At 43.5% G+C, this 25,499-nt stretch overlaps 1 protein-coding gene across 1 annotated transcript in view; it reads left to right on the top strand.

Moving 5' to 3' along the window:
- Window positions 1–260: 260 nt before the first annotated feature.
- Window positions 261–25,499, top strand: part of shtn3 (shootin 3) — a gene marked incomplete at its 3' end in the record, with an annotated part of 57,730 nt that continues 32,491 nt past the window's right edge. Inside the window, exons 1-2 of the mRNA XM_041797261.1 lie at window positions 261–341; window positions 16,866–16,926. Of these exons, the coding sequence (XP_041653195.1) occupies window positions 279–341; window positions 16,866–16,926 (124 nt within the window). The remainder of the gene's footprint in view (window positions 342–16,865; window positions 16,927–25,499) is intronic.

Genomic DNA, 25,499 nt, shown 5'->3' with positions numbered 1-25,499 from the left:
GTCCAGTCTGCCTGCAGCATGGAGAGAGGAGGAAGAGGAGGAAGCATGAGGAGGAGGAGGGGGGGTTCAGGGGGAGCCAGATGATGCTGTCAGTGAAAGGAGGAGGAGGAGCGAGCTCCCATCCCATCATTCCATGTGTTTGGATTAAAGAAGAAAAAGATGGGCTCCGGTCCAGACGTGTGCTAGGAAATACATCTGATCAGCTTTATCAGTTTAAAATTACCTTCTGAGGGAAGAACAGGACGACAGCGGGACTATTTCATCACTCTTTCCCGGGAATGCTTCCCTGCTCATCATCGGCGCAGATGGAGGAGGAGAGGGACGCGCACATGCAGACAGAGGTAAAGCGATAAAACGCGTAAAAACGCACCGATAGCGGCGTTAAACCGTCTTTGCTCTGCGGGCAGACCCCTCTAAAGTGTCCGGGGGGGTTTCTGAAAGTGTCCCAGCCGCAGATAGGACGTTTTCAGGATGCTGACATTCGCCGGCCGGCTTCTCCTGCAGGTTATTGTAGACCTCAGAGAGCCGGACCCCTCCCTGAATTTTTCCATCCCCTCGCCATTTAAGCAGAGAGGAGAAAAAACTCTACCTCCGGTTTAGATCCTGATTTACACGTTTCAGGACAGCTTTCTATGGTTGAATATAGATTTTAGCCCTTTAGTGGGGTCACTGCTGGTTTGACATCTTTAACAGAGAAGCCCTCCCCCTCAGGTCTGACCCAGGGTTAAACACTCATTTTACATGTGAGAGGATTAACCCTAAAGGAGGGGGCGTATGAAGAGTTAGGTTCATAAACCCTCACTCTGATGATGCTTCACATTCTGAATCATCCCAGGACTAAACACACCTTCAGGGACGCTGGCCTTTTCCTTAAACCTCCAAGACCAAAATCAGAGCCTTCATCTGCTAGTTGGTGATAGTTTTACATAAAAGCTGGAAGAGGAGATCTCAGTCTCTTCTCTGTCAGGCCATGCAAATCATTCATGGTACTGAAGTGCATTTGATCTGTTTTAGGTTTTATTTGTGCAGGAAATTTGAGAGCTGTACAAGCAGGGGTGGTTTTAGGATTTCAGTGGCCCTGGGCAAAGAGCAACATGAGGCCCCTCTGCATGACCAGCATATTTAATGAAGAAGACTACTGAAGCATTTCTTTTCAATGATCCAATCAACAGGACATCATCACAGAGCAGCTCCTACATGAAGAATAACTCTGAGTCTCCACAGCTCAGCAGAGTAACATGGGATGCTCTAGAAATAAATATTTAAGCACTAAAATGTGGCATCACCAGGATTTGTACATGTTTCATGTACATGTACTGATCCACTGATTGTAGATCTGACTACTGCTAACCTGACACGCCAGATGGATTAGTTTCACACATCCATCTGGGAAAGCTTCAACAGGAAACGTCTGAGAAAAGGCAGAGGCTTTAAAAAAACTCAGCATGTGATTGGATGAACGTTCTGTCCGTCACATCTCTACGGGCCAATCAGAGCAACAAAACACGTGACGTAGCTGCTATCGAGCGGCGCTCGCACTGCTACCAAGGATTAACAGTAACCATGGCGACTGCAGACATGTCAGTACTCGACTTTTGTGGTTTTTGAAAAGAAAACAACTCCCTGCTGTTCTTTGTTCTTCTTTTAACCAAGAAATGCCAGGTTCTGATAAAACTGGCACTTTAGCAGCATCCACGCTAATCTCTTCCTCCATAACTGCACCAGCTCTTGCTGCTGCTTCTTTACGTCACGACTCCGCCGTGCCTGAAAGTACCGCCCCTTGTCACTGATTGGTCCTGTCACTGGCTAACCGGGCCCAAACGGTTCAGATGGGAGCTTTTCAGAGGGATTCACCAGAGAGAAACAGAGAAACACAGAAACGGGCGTGTCCATTTGCTCTGCCAGGTCAGGTCATTAAATGTCTGGTCACTCAGTTGTTGGCACCAGAATCACCAGTAGGTTAAGACAGTTATTAATAACATCTTATCAGTTCAGGCCCACAGTCCCAGTGGCTAAAAGAGTTAATCCATCCATCCTTTATCTACGGTTTCATTCAGGGTCATGGAGGGCTGGAGCCCATCCCAACTGTCTCTGGTTGACAGGCAGGGTCCATCCTGGAGGGGCCTCAGGAGACGGGTACACTCACACCTACACTTGATTTTAATTTAGTCACTCATGAACCTAATGAGCATGTCTGTGGACTGGGAGGAAGCCAGAGTACTATGTATGCAAACATGCAAACTCCACACAGAAAGTCCCAGTCCTCCTGAAGGTCTTCTAACCGTCTGGCTGTGAGGCAACAGTGCCGACCCCACGCCGGGCAGCCAGTTCTAGCTGCAACTACAATCAACTGAAGGTTCATAGGAGCGGTGTAGTTCTAGCTGAACCTGAGCTGTGCCAACTATACTTTCAGATAAACAAAGCAAAGACTGGCGACATTCAGCACAGGAATGTGGACGTTAACCAGCAGCAAGGGTTGAAAATGAGAACCGCTAGCACTGCTAACATTAGCCCCTTTCTGCAAACCAAGTTTCTATCGTTTACACAATCCCTGCTAAATAAATAGTCCTGAAGCTTGACTGTTTCATGGGTGTTTTCTAGAATTTAGGACAGAAATTAGATTTACTGCCCCAAATTGATGTGACCCACAAGGGCCAGGTCTGGTCAGGATCCCTGCCCTCCTTCAGGGCCTGATCCATCCTGGGCCAGAGGGAGTCAAAGATCCTGTCCACTAGCAGCATAATTCTATTTGACCCTGGATCTTTTAGTTTTCATCTGTGTTTCTCCTGTAGTAACAACAGAGCTGCTTCCCTCAGCACACGCCCTCGTCACCAGTAACACCCTGCCCCGTCCTCCTCTGCGGTCCAAGCTTCTGGGATGAGGAGGTCTTTCAAGAGCAGCTTCTCTCCAAGCAGTTCATTAACTAAACTCATTTAAATGTATGTTTGTTTCAACATTTATTTTGGGCCTTTTTTGCCTTTATTTGTGGAGAGGAGGACAGTGTATGGTCAGAAACAGAGATGGGGAGTGGGGGAGAGAAATGCGACAAAGTAGCTACGGGCCTGACTCGAGGGCGTTGTCCGTGCAGCGACCCCTAGAGCATCTGCTCTCCTAGATGTATGTTTTTGAAATAATGAGGGAGGAAAACTGTTAGGAAGTGACGCCGTTGTCTGCTGCATTCTTCCAGAACTGAGTACCGAGGAGGGCGAGCACGGGAGAAGGGGCGGAGTTACACAGGTGGAGAAAAGAATCTAATGCAGCACGTTTACCACTGAACCAACCCTAGAGCAGCACAGACTGTAATGGACTTTCTGCAGGTTTTATTCCAACCAGTCAGAGATTTTCCAAAGTGTGTTAGCCTCGACTTATATTTCAGTCCATCCAGAGTTTATTAGGGCTGCATGGTTAGTGCCTCAGAGCAAGAAGGATCCTCGCTCAAATGATGCTCAGGGCCTTTCTGTGAAACTGCATTCTAAGTCAAAATATTGTAATATATTTAAAACATAGATTCAAAAATTAATCTAGTTGGAATAACACATAAGTCCTGTCTTTCATGCTCTGACAGCATCGCCACATATAAAACTCTGTAAACAAACTTTAGGGTCCGTTGAAAATAATGCGTTTACTCACACTCCACATTGCCATAAATGGATTTAACCAACCAGCTGCACAAATAAAAGATGAATCCATCCAATAAGAAGGAAGAATTTGCTCTGTTTAAATGTTAAACAGCATGCAGCAGCACCAGGATCACGCGCTGTAGATGATGACATTCAGTTAAAAACAGAAAGGAATCAGAGTGGTGGTGTTGGGCAAACTGAAGATTTGGTGCATCTGTGCTGTTGTGTTGCTCCACTGCCCCTCTGAAACATTAAACATTAAAATTCAACAGTAAGTGAGCTACTGCTGACTGCACATGTGCGCCTGTGCGTGTCTGTAGATCTAAGAAGATGAGGATTTACATATTTTTATTTGAGAGAAAAAAGTGAAGTCATGCATCCGCGTACTCGCTGAGGGGGTTTGAAGCGCTCTATCCTGGCAGCGTCAGTGCCTCGCTGTGTGCCGGTGAACTCGCTGCCCGCTCTGTGCTCCTGAGGGAAATCTGAGCTGACAGTGTGTGAGACTGCAGGTAGAGCTGGCAGAAACTGGGCCAAGTGCTTCCTGCTGCTGCTGAAGGAGAGAGAGAGATGGATGCTCGTGTCCTCTTCGTCCTTTTTTAATCTTATATCGCCTCGTGTTGATGCGGTCACACCCTCTTTACGCAGATTTAGCTCCTAAAACGCCTCTGAAACATCTGGTCCCAGCTGTGCAGAGGGATTGATTACAGTTTGACAGCTGTGGAGTAGCTGAGCTCTGACTGTAGGGATGATTCAGCCAGATCTTCATCAATCAAAGGATGCAGCCCAAAAATGTTCTTTTATGACATAAACAGCACATTTATCTGAATCTGACTCTGGTTACTGTGCAGAAACCAGAAGAAGATGCTCCTAAAAGTAAAGATGTAAAGATAGATCCAGAAAGTTTCATGCCTCTGCTTGAAAAAGCCTGGAAACTGCTACAAGTAGCTGCAGTACTAGTTTCATGCAATCCCTCCAGCAATAGCCGTGGCTGTAGGCAGAAATTAAAGGTGTTGTCTCTGCCGGCTGGTCCCTCCACTGCCTATAAACAGATATTTTAGCAATGCTAGAAGGCACATTTCCACATTTGGCACTAAAGTTGACTCAGTGATTGACTGACTGGCACAAAGTCATTGAATTATGTATAGCTCTCTAGCCATCGTCCTTCAGGATAAATTAAGTTTGAAGACCTTCTCACCCCTCGAGTCCCGTAGTCTGTACCACGTTACATTCTAGTACGGCTTTGTTTAACAGTTCCTCCCGTAGATACTGTAGTTCCCTGTGGTTGTTTAACGAGCTAACACACGTCTGCGTTAACATAGTGCTCTGATACGAGGCAGACGCACAGACGGCGAGGATGGAGAGAGATGTGGAGAGAGCCGTTACAGTCAGGAGGAGAACAACGCAGCATCAGACTGATGGACTGCTACTGACCCACTGAGAGTAAAGAAAAGTTTAGTTGCCAGCTTTACTTTAACCATTGAACTTTAATGTGACCTTACTGAGTTACTACCACTGAGAGAACAGAGGGACTTTTTCATTTACATTAGAAACATCAGTGAGGATGTGATTATACTGAAAATAAAAATAATAATAAAAATATCTGACAGTTACACTGGTTATAATTATTTTATATCAGGGTTATCCAAACAGCGGCTCCTGGGCCAACTCTGGCCCTTTTTCAATAAATTTAAGGTTATTTCTATTTAATTAGTGAGCATTTGATTCATTTACTCAAACAGGACACTCTTTCATGGTAAAATTAGCATAAAAGTTTAAAAAATGGAAAAAATTAAAACGCAAAAATTAGAATTTGGAAACAAAAAAAAACAAATGGATTTCATAGAGTCCTGCTGGAGAGGCCGAGTCAAAGCCCAGACCTCAATCCTATAGAGGATTAGTGGTCCACACAGACCAGTCCAGACGTGAACAGAGGCTACAGGTATCCATGCCCTGGTGGAATATTTGATGCGGTTCATATTTGTTCAAGTAATCCTCAAGCAAGTGTTCATACTTTCATCAGACTGATCAGCATGAGGTTGGAGCCTCTCTGATTCTGACTTAACATCGGTGTGCATCTAATGTAGTAGCTTTAGTAGCCAAGGAGAGAGGACGACTAGATTTGGAGCACTTTTATGACTCAGTAATATCTCCAACACCCATCCTCAGACTCCACATACCCAGGGGCCAGTTTAGCTCTGCTGGTCATACTGGTGCAGAGGCTTGAGTCCTCGGCACACTGGTCAGGATCTGTCCCCGATCCTGATGCTGATGGTGTCTTCCCCCAACTATCTCTGCCCGTATTTAAGTCTCTCTTCAAGCTGGTCAAAAAAGGCATGAGAGAGACGATTACAAAAAGAATCCCCATACTCTGTCTGCAAAGTGGACTGCAGTGGAAGCACCACTCTGCTTTGCTCCACTTGAAATAAATGCTGACGCTGGGCAAAATCATGGCAGCCCAACAGGAAGAAGAACATGCAGGTCAGTTTCAAAATAAAACACAATACTTGGACTCTCTCACATGTCAACACTACGTCTCATACTGAGGCAGAAACCGAGGGGGTAAATATGACCAGCGGGTCACAGAGGTAATACGACTCCATGGACGAAGAAAAGGTGGAGCACCACAAGATTTTATGTGAAATCACACCATCTTCAACCGTTTCATTTCCTGATGAACTTCCTCATAATAGAAGAAAAACAAGAAAACAATGCAGAATAATAAGGAGGTGGAGAGCAAATCAACCTCTCAGTTCAGACCCGGTACGTGATCTTGTGATTCCCGTGGGAACTTGTAGTTCTCCCGTGATCTTGTGTGTAGGGGGTTTGCTTTGCTTCAAAAACAGATCCAGTGGAATGAAACAGCTGTGCATCCACAACTCTTTAGAGTATGTGGAATTTGTGGGTCAGTCTTAAGGATAAGTGAGGAGCTTGGAGAGCTGCTTCTCCTTAGTACTGGAAGCTTCGGTGGTTTGGGCATCTGATCAGGATGCCTCCTGGTCGCCTCCCTTTGAAGGTCTTACAGGCATTTACAACTGGGAGGAGACCTCAGGGTAGACCCTGAACTTGCTGAGGGTTTTTGGCCTGCAAATGTAATTGATCGTCAGATCGCCACGCCTATATAAAAGCCTGCCTTCAGAATTCTGATCTTTTTTTTATCAGATGTTAAAAATGTAAATTTTACTGTATGAATGGATCCATATAAACATGTAGTCTATATTTGCTCACACTTACTCACCACAGGACTTTGAAATTGTAATCATGAAATGGGACACTGCTCTAAGTAATTTAATTTTGAAAAACGAACACCGGTGTCTCAACTTCCGTCGTCACACACGGACGGCTGATAAACATCACTCTCCCTTATTTAGTACTTCCCTGATTATAATCCGATGATAACGGTAAACTTGAGTGGATATATTCATCATCAACCGTGTCTCATGATGGAGATCAGACACTAGCAATCTAGAAATAGCTGGTTGTTGTAAAACTCAGGCGTAACTTTATTTATGTTTCTGTTACAAGACTGGATAAGAACAACAGCGACGGGCCGTCAGACGTTCATGTAATTCATGATATTTGCCTCACTGTGTTATAAATGCCCACTAAAACAGGAGAGAAGGAGGGAGAAGCTGCAGTCAAGAGCAGGTGTGTGTGTGTGTGTGTGTGTGTGGGGGTGTGTGTGTGTGTGTGACAGAGAGGAGAGATAGTTTGTGTGTCTGTCCGTGAGTGGAGGTCAGTCTGACTACAAGCATGAATGAACTAGCATTAGCATGTTAAATAAGTGAGTGATAAATGTTTATAAGTTATCATGAAACCTCTGTAGGCTGAGGCTGACCTGATGCTCCTCTGGGAATAAAAGCAGAATCCCACTATAAGAGTCTTTCAGTCAGATCCTATCCCCAGGCTGTTGTCATTAGTGTGCTCTTAAAGTGTTCATGTATGTTTGTAAGAGGGGAGGCAAAGTAAAAGCATGAAAAATATCATTTTAATTTTTGAAAAAAAAAAAAAAAACATCTGTTTATTCTGTGGCATGTTGAAGTTACTCAAACATTTACTAAAAAAAGATGTTTTCTTTTAGTTTTAAGACCAGCCTATAGACATTTAAACTCAAACAGCTTTGGAATATCCATGTTCAAGGGACCCCAGTGTTTTTCTTATTTCCAAAAACATTAAGTTTTAAGTTGTGATAATGTTACTGAGGAAACCCTGATCAGGATCCCTTAGAATGAGCTGACAGTTATTGCTGGGAGGAGGGATGTCTGGGTCTCCCTACCTAGCCTGCTGCTATGATCCAGCCCAGATGAACGGGGATGAACAGATGCATGGATGGATAGAAGTGATACAGATTCATTCAGATACAGAACATAAAGTAATAATAGGTGTAAACAGGGCCAAACAGACCAAAATGATCTGTTCTTGGATACTCCATGTCCTATTTCTAGTAACTGAAGTAGTCAGATGAAGGAATTTGACTGTAAACAGAGTAACAGCTGAAAATCCAAGAAAATGTCATGAAGCTAAACTACATTTAGCACAGCAAAATTCTGCTCAAAAGCCTGGACCTGAACTCCTCCGGTACTGAAGAATACAGCTCTCTCCCAGCTCTGCAGTCTGCAGTGACGTCTTTTATTGGTCAGCTCAGTCTGATCTGTTAACCCATGACTGATGACCACCTGAGTGCAGAGGCCTGATAAATACAGTATGGGCACTGTGGGCTTTTTACAAGCTTTACAAGGAGACAGAGAGTGCGTGAATGCATCACTAAACAGCTCATGGTCCTGCCGTCAGTAACGGCCACTCTGCAGCTGAGTCCTCAGCATTAAAGCTCAGTCTTTGAAGCTGAACACTGACTGTGAGCTTCTTAGGACTTTTGAATATGTATGTGTGATTAACTCCAGCCTGGAGGGCAGAGTTGAGACGTCAGGAGGATTTAAGTCACCTGGATGGACTTCATGATAATGCTGTCAACGCAGATGAAAGCCTGATGGTCCCTTGGTTTGAATGCTTTTATTTGGCTGCAAATGTTTCCTCTACATTTTTACTCATTCCAGTAAATGAGAGAAGTCTCAGATTGTTCTGGGTTGTGCAAAGAGTGAAATTTGAAAACAATACTTTGCATATCCTGCAGATTTCTCTGACTGAACTATCTAAAATTGAGTTCATTTTAATGTGACTAAAAACTTGTTGGTGCTCCCCTCAATAAAGGGTTAGAATCCTGTTTCCTGAAGATGTTGTTGGGTTGTGCAGGAATGTCATGGTGTTATCTTTTGCCCTTATATTTTAGCTTTCTTATTTTATTTTTTGTCTTTGTTATTTATTGCCACCATTTTTCTTTTTAACTATTTCTTTGAGAGCCTTGTATAATAATATGTGTGTTATGTGGTTGCATCCTTTTGTTCTAGTCTGTTACTGATGTGTTATTCAGTGGCAGCTTCATCCATACAACTCTTGGAGTCCAAAGCAAATTTCGCTAAGGGGGAATCATATCGTACCGTACTTAATATGCAGCAAGATTTGACTAGCTCTCAGAAAGGATTATTACACCCTTTTCAGTGACGTGGTTACAAAAGTGAACGTTTTTGGATGAAAGGGTATTGCTGTGGGAAGACACACCAAGACGTGACGCAGGTATGCAGTGTAGGTACGGTTTGGCCAGTGTGCCTTTGTCCCAGTAAAACTTTATCAATTCACAGTTAGCCTGCAAGCTAAGTGTGGCTAAAGCTAGCAGGCTAACTGTACTCAAAGATGAAATCAGCAGCCTTCTGCTACAAGCAGCCACTGATCACTGGATCCAATCAGTGGGACTGGCTTTATGTGAATTGCAGCAGATGTTTGAAGTCACTGCAAAAACTCAGTGTTAAAGTCTTTAAACTGTTTAGGCTGTTATTCAGCTTTCTGACACTGAGACAGTAGATTCATCTGGAAATAAACACACAGCTCCGCACTGGTTAGAGATCTAAATGTTTTTAGGGATATCTGCTGGTGGGAGGCAGAGCCGCACACAGAATGGGCTGGGCCCCTGATAAACCCAGAGAATGGCCCCTGATAAACCCAGAGAATGGCCCCTGACAAACCCAGAGAATGGCCCCTGATAAACCCAGAGAATGGCCCCTGACAAACCCAGAGAATGGCCCCTGATAAACCCAGAGAATGGCCCCTGATAAACCCAGAGAATGGCCCCTGATAAACCCAGAGAATGGCCCCTGACAAATCCCAGAGAATGGCCCCTGATAAATCCAGAGAATGGCCCCTGACAAATCCCAGAGAATGGCCCCTGATAAATCCAGAGAATGGCCCCTGATAAACCCAGAGAATGGCCCCTGATAAACCCAGAGAATGGCCCCTGACAAATCCCAGAGAATGGCCCCTGATAAATCCAGAGAATGGCCCCTGATAAATCCAGAGAATGGCCCCTGATAAATCCAGAGAATGGCCCCTGACAAACCCAGAGAATGGCCCCTGATAAACCCAGAGAATGGCCCCTGATAAACCCAGAGAATGGCCCCTGACAAACCCAGTGATTGGGCTCCTGACAAACCTAGTAATTGGGCCCCTGACAAACCCCGTGATTGGGCCCCTGACAAACCCCGTGATTGGGCCCCTGACAAACCCCGTGATTGGGCCCCTGACACACCTGGTGATTGGGCCCCTGAAGGCCCCCTTGAAGTTTGAATGTTCTCTCCATGCATGTATGGGGAGCCAGCTTTCTTCCATGGTCCAAAGACATGCTCATTGAGCTGACTGGTGACTCTAAATCGTCCATAGATGTCAATAGGTGATGTAATTGCTGCATTCTAGCCCTGTGATTGGCTTGTGACTGTCCACAGCGTCCTCCACCTCTTGCCCAATGACAGCGGGGATTGGCTCCAGATGGATGCAGCATACATTCAGCTTCCTCTATAGTAGTGGGCATCATGCTCTACCCTACAATTAAAGGCTAAACTGGTAAAATTATGAAAAAAAGACATTAGTAGTCTTTATCTAATGAGCCAATTTAACCTTTGAACCACCGCCAATCTACATCCTGCACTGCTGCCAGTCATTTGTTACTATTGCATTAACTTAACAATGTTGGTACTCCGTTCCTCTGGGTTTCAGCAGTGAAATATGCATACAGTTGCTCTATTTTCTTGGTGTATTTATGCTACAATAAGCCAGCCATTGCTTTCAATTTCCAATAACTGTTTTAAATGAAGCGTGTGGAGAGGGCCGCGGCACTGCAGATTTTCCTGCTTATGACTCCAGTCTTTCCAGGGCTGTGCACATCTCTGCCTTTTCGGGACTCAGATATAGTTTAGTTTTGATCGATAATGAGACCATGCTGTTCCCTTAAACATCTCAGATTAGCCTGGAAATGAACAGAGGCTCCTCCCTGGACTGAAAACTCTCTTTAAAGAGCCATCTCTTTCAGCAGAGGACAGTAATGGCTTCTTATGTTCCCTCTGTGGGTGAGCACAGATGTACAGTATCTTCATAGGAAGTCTGGCGATTAGCAGAAATGTGCTTTTTCTACTCCACCAGCTCTTAAATAAATAAATTCCCCTGCACCAAGGCAAGATTGACCAATTATCCATAAATGTGAGCTTACTGGGATAATTTAAAACTTTGTTATTGTTATTCTATTGGTTTTAATGTTAAAACTTTGCCCCAGTTACCATAGATAGAAGGCTGGTTAGAGAGCATCAGGCCCTCTTCTAACTGTTGGTAAGTCTGTTTTCTCTCAGCACTAAAGCTATTAAGTAAGCTGTGGCTTCTAATCTTGGTCTGTCTCAGTAGCTAGTGATCTCATTTATAAGACTGCACAAACTTGTCTGCAGATAATATGGAGCAAAAGAGACGCCTGACTTCTGCTAACCCTCCTCTGATCGTGCACTGATGGAAAATAGTGGATTTAAGGATCTTAGAGGGAAAAAGTTGCTCCATAACTGCTGGTTTTGTGTGCATTGAATGTTCCACCTTAAGTTCAACAAAAGATCCAGAAAGGGCCAAAAGAAACCTCCAATTTGTCCTTGAGTGTTAACGGCAGCTCTGCACTCTTTAACCTCAGTGACGTCTGCAGCTTTGGTCCCTCACACCTCTGAACAAGGCTTCTCCATAGCTACTCGTCCTAAATATAGCACAAAACCGGAATCCTACAGTCAGAATCTGTGGATGTTAACATGAGTAGCTGTGGCCTTTTCTGCCTTTTTAGGTCAGCAGTCAGTCAGCGGGAGCAGAAGAAGTCAGTCTGTTAGCAGAAGCAATGAGCTGTTTGGGTTCAATAAAGGGAGGGTTTTCATTTCAAGATGATGTAGAAAAGCAGAGCCATCAATAAATGAATGAAGATATATGGAGAAAAGCAGAGCCATCAATAAATGAATGAAGATATATGGAAAGCATTGGGAGCAAGGAATCTTCTGTTAGCAGGCTTCTCTTGTTCCTGGGACAGAAGTGTTGGCTGGAACCAAAACCACATATTCCTTCTTTCTCCTTCTGGAATATTTGTGGGTAATAAAGGTAAATGCTGCTCTCCTTTGGATAAACTACCCCAGCAGTTACATGCCTCCATTATTTCTCCAGTTGCAGGATAGTCAGAGTAAAGTGGTAGAAGATATTTGTGCATATGGACGTCAGACAACCACATAAATGTAATGCCTCTGGCAACAGCTGTCGCCATCGCAGAGGCATAAAAACAGAAAATGTATGTTTGACAGCACTGTCGACATCAACATCTTTAGTGTAGGATGCTTAATGAGTTGGTTTTCAATATCAAAAGCAAGAACTACTGGTGGTTATACACCTGTACTTCTCCAGGTGGACAGAGGTGGGTCAAGATTGAAAAGAAATCTGGAGCTGGTTGGGTTTTTTAAGGTGAAATTGGTGCATGAAATAAAAGGGAAAACAGTAAAAATGACCCACCAGTCCATCAGGGTGGAGAAGGAGCTGAGCTCAAAGGCAACATTTTTTTGATTTCCAACCCTCACATATGATCATGAGCTTTGGTAGTGACAGGAGTGAAGTGAGTTTCCTCTGCTGGGTACCTTAGCTACAGCGTGAGGATTTCAGACATCTGGATCTTGGAGATGACTTGCAGAGACTTGTTTAGCCTGCTGTCACGATGGCCCGGGTCTGGATGAGCTGGAGGAAATGGATGGATGAAAAACCCAAAAAGACAATGCTTTATACAAAGTTTGGCCCCTAAGAAGTTACAGTACAGTGTAAGGTGATGTGACCTTTGACCACCAAAATCTATTCAGTTAACCCTCACATCCAGTTGCACCTGTGGGCCTAATCGCATAAATGCACTTTTGGGCTTTTCACCTTTATTTGGATAGGAGAGCTGAAGTGACAGAACATATGGGGAGAGGGAATGGGGGGCACCAAACAGCACCAGGACTACAGCCTCCATGCATGGACGTCTGCAGTACCAACTGAGCTAAACCAGCGCCAAATAATGAGACAGAATTTCAACAGACTATCTGTCCCGATGCCACTCAGTGTACCTGAGAATATTCTAACAATGCTGCATTCATACGTCTCTTTCAGCACTCCTGTATTAAACATCCTTAGCATTTTGCTAAAGGACTTAATGAAACAGCTGTAAAAGTGGATGTCATCTTGCTGTGCATGCACACCTGCAAGTGCTTGGTCTGACCTCCTTCCTGTATGATGTGGTTTTAAACTTTTGGCAGCTCTATACAGCAGGAAACTGTGGAAAGGTTAAATGGTAGTAAAATGGATAATCCTATGTTGCCAGCATGATTTAAAGTCACAGTGACTTTTGACCTTGGACTTGTAAAATCCAGTCAGTGCATCTGTTTTTGTCTGAGCCTTCTCACCCTTGGTAATCCTCCCGGAGACTGCCGGTGTCTTTTAGGCCCTTTGGGCAACTAAGAGGCTCAGGGCAACCTTATACCACCCACCTTGATGGTGCCGTAGGCCAGTGGTTTTCAAACTTTTTTCACCCAAGGCACACCTAAGGTCAAGCCAAAATCTCAAGGCACACCGTATATAAACCGATACAAAATGGACTTTTTAGATAATGTTACAGTGGAGGTGGCCATAAGGGGTAAAGGGGAGAGCCGCCTGGTGCCCAGCCAACTGGGGGATCATGGAGATAGCAAAAATGGGCAAAAAGTGGCAAAAATTGATTAAATAACAAAAAAAAAGTTGCCAATCAATGGGTTGAAATGGGCAAAAACTTGTTGAAAGAGTCAAAATAGTGGCAAAAATGAGTAACAAGTGGCCTTACAGGGTTAAATGTCGTAAAAAGGTGGAAAAAATGAGTTAACAGTCATTGAAAAGGGCAAAATTGTGCAAAAAAGTAGTCAAACTAAGGCAAAAGTGGGTAAAAACTGGCAAAAAGTGGCATTAATGGGTTCTAAATGTCAAAAAAGTGGCAAAATAGATCACAAGTGGCAGTAAAGTGACAAAAAAGGGTTATATTTGCCAAAAGGTGGTAAAAGAGGGTTAAAGTTTTGGGAAAATGGCAAAAAAGGCCAAATAATAGCAAAATTGGGCAAAACGTGGCAAAAAGGTGACAAAAATGGGTTAAATGTGGCAAGAAGTTCCAAATAAGTGGCAAAAATGTGTCAAAGTAGTATTAAGACGTGGCGAAAATGTGTCAAAGTAGTATTAAGACGTGGCAAAAATGTGTCAAAGTAGTATTAAGACGTGGCAAAAATGTGTCAAAGTAGTATTAAGACGTGGCGAAAATGTGTCAAAGTAGTATTAAGACGTGGCAAAAATGTGTCAAAGTAGTATTAAGACGTGGCAAAAATGCTAAAAACAAACAAAAAAAAAAGCAGCAAAATCGTTAAAGTTGTCAAAAGAAGTGGCAAAATGGGTAGAAAAATTTGTCAACTTGGTTGAAAATGGCATGAATTAATAATTTCAACACCAATTTCAACCCGATAATAGTTTGCCATGCTTTTCAGCTCTTAATGAGGTAACTGTTAGCCAGGATGCTAGCACCACTGCTACTGATCCTACACACACTGATATCATCCATAAATCACTACTTGGGAGGACCCATTCTCTGGGTTTTTTCAGGGGTCCAGATCTGTGGGCAGGCCTGGTTACAGTACTTGCTATAAAGTTGTAGTGATAACGTATGGGACAGATTCCCACGGCACACCTAGACCTGCCTTAAGGCTCACTAGTGGGCTTTGCCACACCATCTGAGAACCGCTGCTGTAGGCCATACTCACTCTCCACCAGAGCATGTGAGCGGAGCGGGAGCGAGTGGGGAGCACGAGCGGAAGGATTTTGGCCAGAGCGTGGGCGGGTTTTTTCAAAAAAGCTGGACCGGCACCTTATCTTGCGCTCCATCCTGCTCCAATTTCGCTCCGGTACCGCTCACACCATGCGTCTGAAGCATGTCTCACCCAGAATGCATCTGCAAGAATTTGTATCTGTGAAGCATCCCGTGCTGGTTTCACTGCTCCTGCAGAGAGACAGCGACATCCAACACGTCAGACTGGGCTTTCCGCCGGAATAATCCCAGAGACTTGAGATGCCTGCACCGTGTTGATATACTGATATTAACACCATCGTCGTTTTTTAAAAACATCAGTATTTCCCAGTGTCTGAAACCGAGAAGATGGCGATGGTAATGCGCTTCCGTGTTTTCGCTGAGTGAGCGGTGACTGATTGGAGTGGAGCAGGAAGAAACTTGAGCGATAATGAGCGGAGCGGCGTGAATCCCCTCTGAGCGGACGAGCGGGTGCAAGGAACAGGTCTGTGAGCAAGGAGCGGGAAATCTCATCGCTCCACTCCGCTCACATGCTCCATGTACTGGTGCCACTGGTCACAAGGACATCCAGAAGATGGCTAGGGTTGTGTCTATCCTACTTGGTGCTGCCCTCAGGCAGTGTAGATGCCACATCTACGCCTAACTTCAGCCTGTTCAGCCCAAACATGCCTAAAAGTTCTGTGAAGCAGGCCTGCCCTCAGAAATGTCTGGGCCCCTGACAAACCCAATGCCACGTGTGTTGGATCAGTAGCATTATGGCTAACAGTTATTTTATTTTGGTGTGTAAAAGTGTGTCACACTATTATTGGGATCTGATGTTGAAATTATGTATTTGTGACACTTTTTAACCCTTTTTAACCACTTTTTCTGGCCATTTTGCCACTATTATCTGCTACATATCATCAAATCTTTGCCTCTTTTACCCATTTTTGCAACTTTAAACCCATTTTTGTTTCTTAGAAAATCCCATGCTCATTTTTGCAGCTTTTAAGCTACTTTTGCCATTTTCAGACTCTTTTTATGCCAACTTTTTTCCATGTTAACCACATTTCACTGCTTGTTACAACAGTTTTTGCCACTTTGCCACCCTCAAGCCAACTGGGTCCCTTTGCCCCCCCTTATGGGCGGCCTTGCTGCATAGTGCTGTATGTGGATGGAGCAATGGGAAATTGAAAACGTAATGCCTCTGTGCTGGTGATGGCTGGGCTAAAACATGTGTAGACTAAACAATGACAGAGATCCCAACTCTTGACCTCCAGGTTTATGAGTTACATAGAAATAGATAATTAGGAGCAACATTTGAACGACAATTAACGAACAACCAACGCTTTGCTAATGCTGAGCTAGATTATAGTGTGGTTATTATAAAGTCTTCCCAGTGGGGCATGCTTTTACTTTGGAATACATCCATTAGCGATCATATAGTTTCTCATGGAAACCCTGAGGTCTGAACGCCATAACCATCTCTGCAGTCGTATCTTTCTGCCTGCCGCTGTAGCGCTGTGATCACCACAGTCTGAATGAAAACGTGCAGCTGTGGGGATAGGGAGCAGTAAACCAAGGCGTGCATGCTAAGAGAGCTGGGAAAGCAAGACTGAAGACTTTGACCACAACATTTCACTCAAAGAATGCCACAGAAACCCACTTGGACTCATTTTTATTGCTACAGTAAGAAAGAAATTAATTTACAATTTGGTGGACAGCTGCAGAAATGTGCTCAAATACAGGTTGAAAGCACAAACTCCATTTTACCCTCCAAACCAATGTGGCTCTTAGATGCTTCACACTTGGTGTTGAATATTTACTGATACATATTCTGTCGTTTTAAGTTCTGCTTTTGGTGTGTTATCTGGAACTGGAGCTTCATCTGTGAGCCAGCCGTCCTCTGAAACTCAGCCTGTGGTTGTGACTGACTCACTGAGTGTGTAACTCTACCCTGCTGGTATCAGTGACCTGTATGTTCACTGTGTTGTGGAACGTGATCTGATGCATTTACCCGTCTGCCTTTACAGTGTCACAGACTGACGGAGGAGAGAGACGAGGCCGAAAGACAACTCAAACACATCAAGAGAGGTGGGTCCGACTTCCTAACACACCTCCATCACATACTCCTACATTCAACGGTGTTATCCTCACATGGAAACATCTAGAAGGAGATAGAAATGATAGAAATGATATCAGACAGAAACACTGAAGCAATTGATCCTCAAGGCTCCACCAAAATTAGATGTTAAGAAGTTTAAGAAGTGTCAGCGTTCTTCTACGTAAGCAGACTTTTATTTGGCTTGTTTTGGCCTCTTAACTGTATATGACGTGGACGTGGTCTCAGATGCATCACCCAGTGGTTCTACAGAGGAGTTTTGAAGCTGTTTGATGGCTGTTGTCATTCTGGAAATGCTGACTCAACTTTTTAATCCAGTCAGGTGGCGCTGAGGTGGGCTTTTAAACTTTTTTACTATGAGTCAGAGAAGCCAAGGGTAAGCTAAGAAAACACAGCACACTGGTCAGACTGAAGATGATGACATTAACTTTACCACAGAGGAAATGAATGAGTGAGACTCATTAATCTGAGACATTAAGGAGCAGTGGTGGACTTATTCTACATTGCTGTGGCTGCAGGGAGATGTTTAGATTAATCAGGGTAAAAAAAATAATGATGGACCTTAATGATTGCAATTAATGAATTACTGCAGAAAGCCTTAATGCCTACTTCTAGTGCAAAAATTGGCATTTTAGCAGGGGATGTGTTTTGGTGCTTTTCCAATGTATAGTATCAGCCTGACCTATCTTGAGTATGCAAAATGTTCCATTATATACACCAGAAATGCACCAAACGTGAGCGAGATTATGCTGATTCATACTGTAGCATCCTGACAGCACGCTAGTGATGCGGTACGAAGCAGCGTGATGCGAGGCGCCCTTTTCCGCTGTCCGTACTTCCCCCTCAGTTGCTCACGTTTAGATGCTCAAAGAATAAGGAAACAGGTAGATAACAAGAAAAACAATTCTTCCACTTTCCTCACTCTGCAGGGCTTGTTAGCTTGTCGTACAAAGGTGAGATATCTGTGCATTAATAATATCCATATATGTGTTTGAAATAAAATGATCTGAAAACAGAGACAAAGCTGTGAAATGCTGGTCAATACAAAGCGGCACATATCTCCCTTTGTCTCCTTTTAACATACAAACACTGGATGTCATAATTGTTCAGAAGGAGAATTTGAAATTCTCAGGGCTGGGCATTAAATATTTAACAGATCCAGTGTGCAGCATGTATGTGATGCTGTGAAAGCAATGTGTGACGCTCTGATGCTACTAGGACTGAGGGCTGGGTTTTCTATCTGGCACCTGGTACTTTTCTGTCATCATCTGTCCAGTAAAGCCCCAAAGCAGCTGAGCCAGTACTTCCATGTGACGTCAAGACAATGCCGTCCACTTAGTGGTCAGAGACGTCTGTCTGACACTGGAATAAAAATGCTCTTATTGTGAGCTTCAGACTGCTGTACAACTTCCCAAACTGTCATTTAGGTTCCAGGAGTATTTTGTCTGCTTGCATCTGTCAAATGAACAAAACTGGCCTCCTAGCCATGATGGAGAAGTAGCCACGCTACTGCATCAGTGGCCTCCATTGTTGGTGTGTTGGAAACCACAGGAATTTATGACCACCCTGTATATGTTGAGGAGTTTCTGTTAGTATACGTCGTACAAGGTACCGACACCCAGCAGGATCAAAACAAATCATGGTACTGACGCCCAGGAGGATGAAGAGGAGTCTTAGTACTAACGCCCAGGAGGATGAAGAGGAGTCGTAGTACCAACGCCCAGGAGGATGAAGAGGAGTCTTAGTACCAACGCCCAGGAGGATGAAGAGGAGTCGTAGTACCAACGCCCAGGAGGATGAAGAGGAGTCGTAGTACCAACGCCCAGGAGGATGAAGAGGAGTCATAGTACAGACAGTTGGTACGACACATGAAAAAATCCTCTTATGTGACTTCCAGTGCTTCTGCAGATTTTCACACTTTTATATTTGCTTCATTTTTCAACAGCAGGAGTGACCTTTGGTTCATTTGACGTAAAATCTTTTTTTCAGGGGGAGTGGTTAAAGGCGCTCCCCATGTACGTGGGCGGCCCGGGTTTGAATCCGGCCTGAGGCCCCTTACCGCATGTCTCTCCTCCACTCTTGACCCTGTTTCCAACTCTATCCACTGTCCTCCTCTATCTAATACAGGAACAAAAATGCCCAAAATTAAATAAATATTTAAAAAAAAAAATCTTATTCAGGACTAAAGGGCGGTGATTATACTGACTAAAAAATTGAAGTTACATCCGTCTGTGAATATCTGATTAATGGTCCCATCATCATCCCTCCTTTAACCTGCTGACTCCTTCACTTCCTCACCTTTCACCATGACATCATCAACACCTGGTCCTCTGAATGGGTGTGCCTAAGGGAGGAGGGGAGGGTGTGTGGCTAGGTTTCCATGACGACTGTAAGACTAGTTAGCCAACAGAAGGAGAGCTTTCCTGTTTCATAGAGGATTTACTCAGTGAAGAGCTGAACGTCAGTCCTTAAGAGAGAGGAGAATAGGACGGCTTCTGCGTTCTGTCATGACTGTTCATAGAGGTAAGAGGACGAGCTGCACAGCTTGGATTAAATATTTTTATATCATTTTATCGTCCATGACCAAAGCTTGAGGAGGACAGTGATGCTAATGTTATGGCTGATGTCCTCCAGAGATATCAGGCAGGTTTGGTTTCCTGATGGAAACAGAAGGAGCTGCAGTAATGTTCAAAAATAGAGACTAAATTTCAGTTAATTTAAGTTGAAGCTTTCTACGGCCGTTACAGGCCAGCATGTGGAATGAACCAATGTCCTAAAATGTTACAGAATCGCATCTCTTTCCTAAAAATGTGCAAACCAACTAAAGAAACTTTCTGACCTCCTTTGTGAAATTAATTCTGCATATTCATTCAGTAAAAAGACTTAATTCAAACACAATGCAAACGCTGAAATAGCAATGCTTGACTGCAATGTTGTTTTCCATAATGAAGGCCCCATTTTCTAAAAAATGAAAATATTCCCATGTCCAGGTAGTTTCTCAGCTTAAATTGAAGGTATGTTTAACCTTCTGTTATATTAGTGTGTGAGAGGTAACAGGAGAAACCTCCAGCTGGGTAACATTTCAGTGTGCATCACTCCTAAAGGTTATTAGAAGGTACCCAAAAAGAGGGATGAAGACGAGAGCTCTCTGAGGCTCAGCCAAACTGTGGGAGCTCAGCAAAAACCTTGGTCCACCGCAGGGTTAGCTGTGATAATACTTTTATTGTTACCTGGATAACAACAACACTTGTCAAAGCAACAAATACATCACCCATTAATGCTGTAATATAGCCGGTGCAAGGTGTAAACCCCATTTTCCTAAAACAGAATTACCTTTCTTTGTTAAAATGTGGATCCACACATTAAACTAAACTATTTAGAAAGTAATGTCAGACTTCATAACTAAGGCATGACGTGCATGAATGTCAGGAAGCCAAAAAATAAAGAAGAGACTAAGACGACTTAAGGGGAAAATATTTTTTAAAAAGTGACCAGAAGGACAAATTGGCAAAAATGGGTAAAAGAGTCAATATTTGACTAAAATGACCAAGGACAGTGTTGTAGAAGCAAAGAGCTGACAGTGTGTTCTCACCATCAGTCTGATGTTCACATCGATTTCTGAGGAGTGTTTCCATGGTTGTAGTTTACATCCCACACAGAGGAAGGCCATTAATGCCTGAGCTCTCTGGCGTCTTAATCTGGACGGCTCAGATCGAGCAGTACTTGAGCAGGATGTTTATTTTTTAAGATAGTTTATGTGTGATTCCACCATCTATACTAAGAGAAAAGAAAAAAACTCAAACGGATGCCAGATCTCTCAGTGGGACCTTAAAATTCCTGGCAGACCTTCGTCAGAAACTTGACTGCTGCAGCAAAAACTGGACGTTCAATCTCCACACTCAGCAGAAACATGATCCGTGTCCTCTCCTCTCTGTCTTTCATTCATTCATTCACTCATTTATTCATTCACCGTCTCCCTGCAGGAGCAGCAGTCGCTGCTGTCATGTTATTCCCATGAATTATTAAAACCTGCTGACATGAATAATTCAGCAGCAGAAAGGGGGGAAGGATGGGTGGGAGAGAGGGGGGCTTCCCGCTCAGCTGCCTGACTCGGTGTCCATTGTGCTCCTTCAGAAGGCCTTTTCTACCCGCTGCTCCATCTTTGATGGTCATATGTAATTAATTTAATGAGGAAGGCTTCAGGGTCTTGTTGTCAGGCCGGTTTGAATCGAGTCCAGAGAGGATTATGTGGCAGTAAAACTGTAAAACATGACCTGCTGACCCCAGACTCACGAGAGGGAACTCCTGAGGTCCACCAAGAATGAGGGCTTATGCTCAGACTGAGAAGAAAAGAGAGGTTTCCAGTCCTGATTTAATCTTCTCTCAGTAAAATCAGATTACAAAGGTTCATGCAGCTGCATGCCCTGCTGTGTTGATTTTGGCTGTAGGTTTAGTTGTGTGGTAAAGTTTTCTCTGACTGTCATATTTTGACTTCTAGAGTGCATCACCAGTACTCCAAAAACAGCTTTTACTTCTTTATTTTTAATTCTTTATTTTTTCACCCAAGTATTTCCATCATTGCTTGTTTTATTTTTTCGTCGCGTATGGTTTGCGTGTTTGAATGTTTAATTTTGTGAGTTTAGAGCTATGTCAGTGTCGATCAGAATAACTGTGATTATGTTTGCCATAATTAAGCAGCACTAATTAGCTGGTATTATCACAACCTCAGAAGCCTGTAGAAACCATCTGATAGACGGTAGGTGTCTCTGGGAATGGAGGATCGTTTCCTCCTCATCTACAGTCTCCCAGACTTCATCTTCAGCTTTCCCAAAGGCTCACACCGTTTCTTTTTCCTCAAGAATTTCATTAAAAACATAATAACAGAACAGAAAAAACACCCCAAATATTTGGACCCCTTTTTAAATGTTTTTAATTTGATTTTCTGTTTTTGTGGCCAAAATGAAAAAAATAATAGAAGCAGCTTATTTTTCCATTTGTTCCATTTTCTGTCCAAAATGAAAAGGGTTAGGGTAGGGGATAATTCTTGGGGGGATTGTGGACAGGGGCTCATATTTTTGTTAGAAAAGCCTGAAAAGGTGTATTTGGCTGAATATGTGACCTCTAATGTCTGTGTTCAATAAAGACTTTAAAAATTATTCTTATTTGTGTGTTTTTAGGTGAAGCACATTGTGTTTGTGACTTAGATGCCGGTCAGATCCCATCTGATGACCAGTTAACCCCAACTCTCCAGAAAAACTCACACTCAGGCCCTTTGGGACCCAAACGGATCGCTTCAGAAAAGAGTGCAATAAAAATCATATAAATGGTTTCTTCCACTTTAAAATCTTAAGTCTTTTAATCAGCCTCAGCTCTAATCATAACTATAACATTTTTATTTATTTTTGAAAATATATAAAATATATAAAAGGACCAAACTGAGTCCCGGGACCCGCTGAGGGTTTAAAGGCTTCACCTTCGTTCCCTTGCCTCTAACGCTGGTATCTGACCCTGCTTTGATCAGTGACAGCAGAAATGAGTCAAAGCTCACCTGCTGAGTAAATTATGCCATCATAATATAAAATATAATCTAAAAGCACTAATCAGTGTAGATCTGAATCATCAGTGTTGTTGACTGAGACGTCTGCCTGCTGTCTGACCCCTACAAGCCCCCGTCTGTTGGTCCTATCTGGGTTTCATTGTCAGTATTAGTGAAAGCTCTAGAATGGAGTGAAAGTGCAGCCGCAGGCTCCTGTCTGACTACAGTACACTGAGTAACTAGGCTGCATAAGCTAACAGCGCTACAGGCCAGCACAGTTAGCTTCCAGCTACATGCTCATACAGTATCTTTACATGTCCTACACTCCAGTGAAAGACACCGCCTCCTCTCCTCTGCCTTTTTGCTGCATTCTCATCCTGATTCATTACATCTCATTTTTCAAGATCTGACATTTGTTTTAGTTTCCTTTCAGGCATTCTTTGCACCCTTTCACCTTTTAATCTTGACTCTGATATCCATGCTGCAGTTTTTAATCGTGTATAAAAGTTTCTGTGCTGTACACGTGTCGGCCTCTGATTTAAGAGTTTCTGGCTTCAGACCCGTCCTGTTCTTTGACACTCAGCTCCTCTGCAGGCGGCTCGCTCTGCTGCTGGAGTTAATTACAGACTGTAAGACATCAGCCCTGCCTGCTTCCACCAGCTCAAAGTCTCAGCAGCATGCAGGGAGCTAAAAAGCTGAAACACTACCAGGAGCTTCATCAGGAATTCCTTCTGGATGATACAGGCGAAGACCTTGTCGACTGTTTCATTCCAGTGTGACAGCTAAACCTGATGAAAACAATCCATTCAGCCTGCTTTGTTCTTCTGTGCTAAATCTAAGCCATCCTGCAGCACTCTAACAAATCACTACTCAGCAGTGGCATTTTACACCAGTTCCTTTTCTTTTCACCAAATTTCCTACTTGTATGTGCACTGCAAGCCGCAGCAGAAACAGAGCTTACTAGCGGTGCTTCTCGTTACAAGGTTTTGAGAGACAGAGGAGAGAGAGACAGAGACAGAGAAGCCCAGTATGGAGGGCCAGAGGACCTATCATGGCAAGACAAGCTGCTGCAGGGCTTGTACCACCGGCAAATTGAAGAAGTGGCTGACATCGGGAAAACGAACCAGTTGTGACGTGTGGAGTGGTGTTTGGACCCAAAAGCAGATGCAGAGGAAGTTTTTAACAATTTTAATGCGGGGATAACACTGGTGCAGGGAGGGGGAATCCGTGAATCCAGAAATAATGAACTTAAATCTTCCAAGAGAGTGAGCTGGGTTTGGGGCTGGCGAGAGGCAGGAGTGAGGCACACTGAGGATGGACGATAATACATTGGCACAGGAGAGAGCTTCTGCAGCCTACTGCAGGTTTGCCACTCAAAGCCCGTGCCGCGGGGGGAAGGGAGAGCGTCTCACAGCCAGGAGTCAAGTTGCCTCTCAACACAGCTTCACCGGAACCGGAAGCCTTCAAAATAAAACTAAAGAAGCGGCGATCACCACACCAATGGCGATAAACATCAGAAGACAGCGGTAGTGATTGATGTAGCAGTGATAGCAACATCAGGAAGAAGCTGTGGAAAAACCAAGGGCTGAAGGGAGAACTGAAGAAGCTGTGGAGTGTGAAGGCAACAGTGGTGCCAGTAGCGATTGGGACACTGGGGGCTGTAACCCCCAAGCTGGGTGGATGGCTCCAGAAGGTACCGGAAAAAACATCTGAGATCTCCGTTCAGAGTCCTAGGAACATCCTAAGATCCTGCACAGATTCCCCTTTACATATATATATATATAAAAATAAAGGTGTGATCTGAAGAGCTTTATAATGTACAGTTTGAGTCAGAGTTAGATAAACCGTGTAAGCATTGATAGTCAATTCAGTACAACAGGAGTTAGTTTAAACATTTCTGAATAGACCTGAATGCTTCGCAGTTATGACTCTCAGTTGTACAGAGGACGTATTTTCCACTCATATTTTTTTTCCAAAATTAAAAAAAGTGTAAAATCTCGTGTCATCTCGTGAGATAAGCGTCTCGTCACACACCTTATATACAGCTGAAACCAGAAGTTTACATACACTATATAAAAAGGCACATAAACTTTTTTTTCTCACCGTCTAACATTAAATCAGATTAAACTTTTCCTGTTTTTGGTCAATTAGGATTACCAAAATTATTTCTATTTGCTAAATGCCAGAATAATGAGAGAGATCATTTTTTAGACATTTTTTTTATTATTTTCTTGAGAGTCAGAAGTTTACATACATTTCATTAGTATTTGGTAGCATTGCCTTTAAACTGTATGACTTGGGTCAAACGTTTTGGATATGCTTCCACAAGCTTCTCACAATAGTTTGCAGGAATTTTGGCCCATTCCTCCTGGCAGAACTGGTGTAACTGAGCCAAGTTTGCTCGCACATGCCTTTTCAGCTCTGGTTCATGTTTAGTGTGGTACACACCATGTCACCAAACAGCACAGTGACTACTTGTCACCCTTTAAATAGGCCGACTGACTGATTACAAGTTAGTAGACACCTGTGATGCTAATTAGAGGACACACCTTGGTTGAACATGTCCCTATGGCCACATTATTTTACATCTTTTCTAGGGGTACCATCATTTTTGTTCAGGCCTGTTTCATGAGTTTGTTTTTTAAAATAATTCTGTTGAACCACAGTTCAAAAGCAGTGTCTGATTTTCATTGGTTAGGTTTCATAGAGTTTTTATTTATTATCACTTTTGTCGGATTCAAGTTATTTCTGTGACCACTGTGGGTTTTTCTTTCATTAACAGAGGGGTACCAACTATTTTGTCCACATGTGTAAATTTTCAATGGGATTGAGATCAGGGCTTTGTGATGGCCACTCCAAAACACTGACTTTGTTATCCTTAAGCCACTTTGTAACCAGTTTGGCAGTATGCTTAGGGTCATTGTCCATTTGGAAAACCCATTTGCACCCAAGCTTTAACTTCCTGGCTGATGTCTTGAGATGTTGCTTCAGTATTTCCACATAATGTTC

Source organism: Cheilinus undulatus, linkage group 10 (genome assembly GCF_018320785.1).
Source record: "Cheilinus undulatus linkage group 10, ASM1832078v1, whole genome shotgun sequence".
NCBI classification, from domain to species: domain Eukaryota; kingdom Metazoa; phylum Chordata; class Actinopteri; order Labriformes; family Labridae; genus Cheilinus; species Cheilinus undulatus.
The sequence above is the reverse complement of the archived record's forward strand: the minus strand, read 5'-3'. Positions and strand labels throughout refer to the sequence as shown.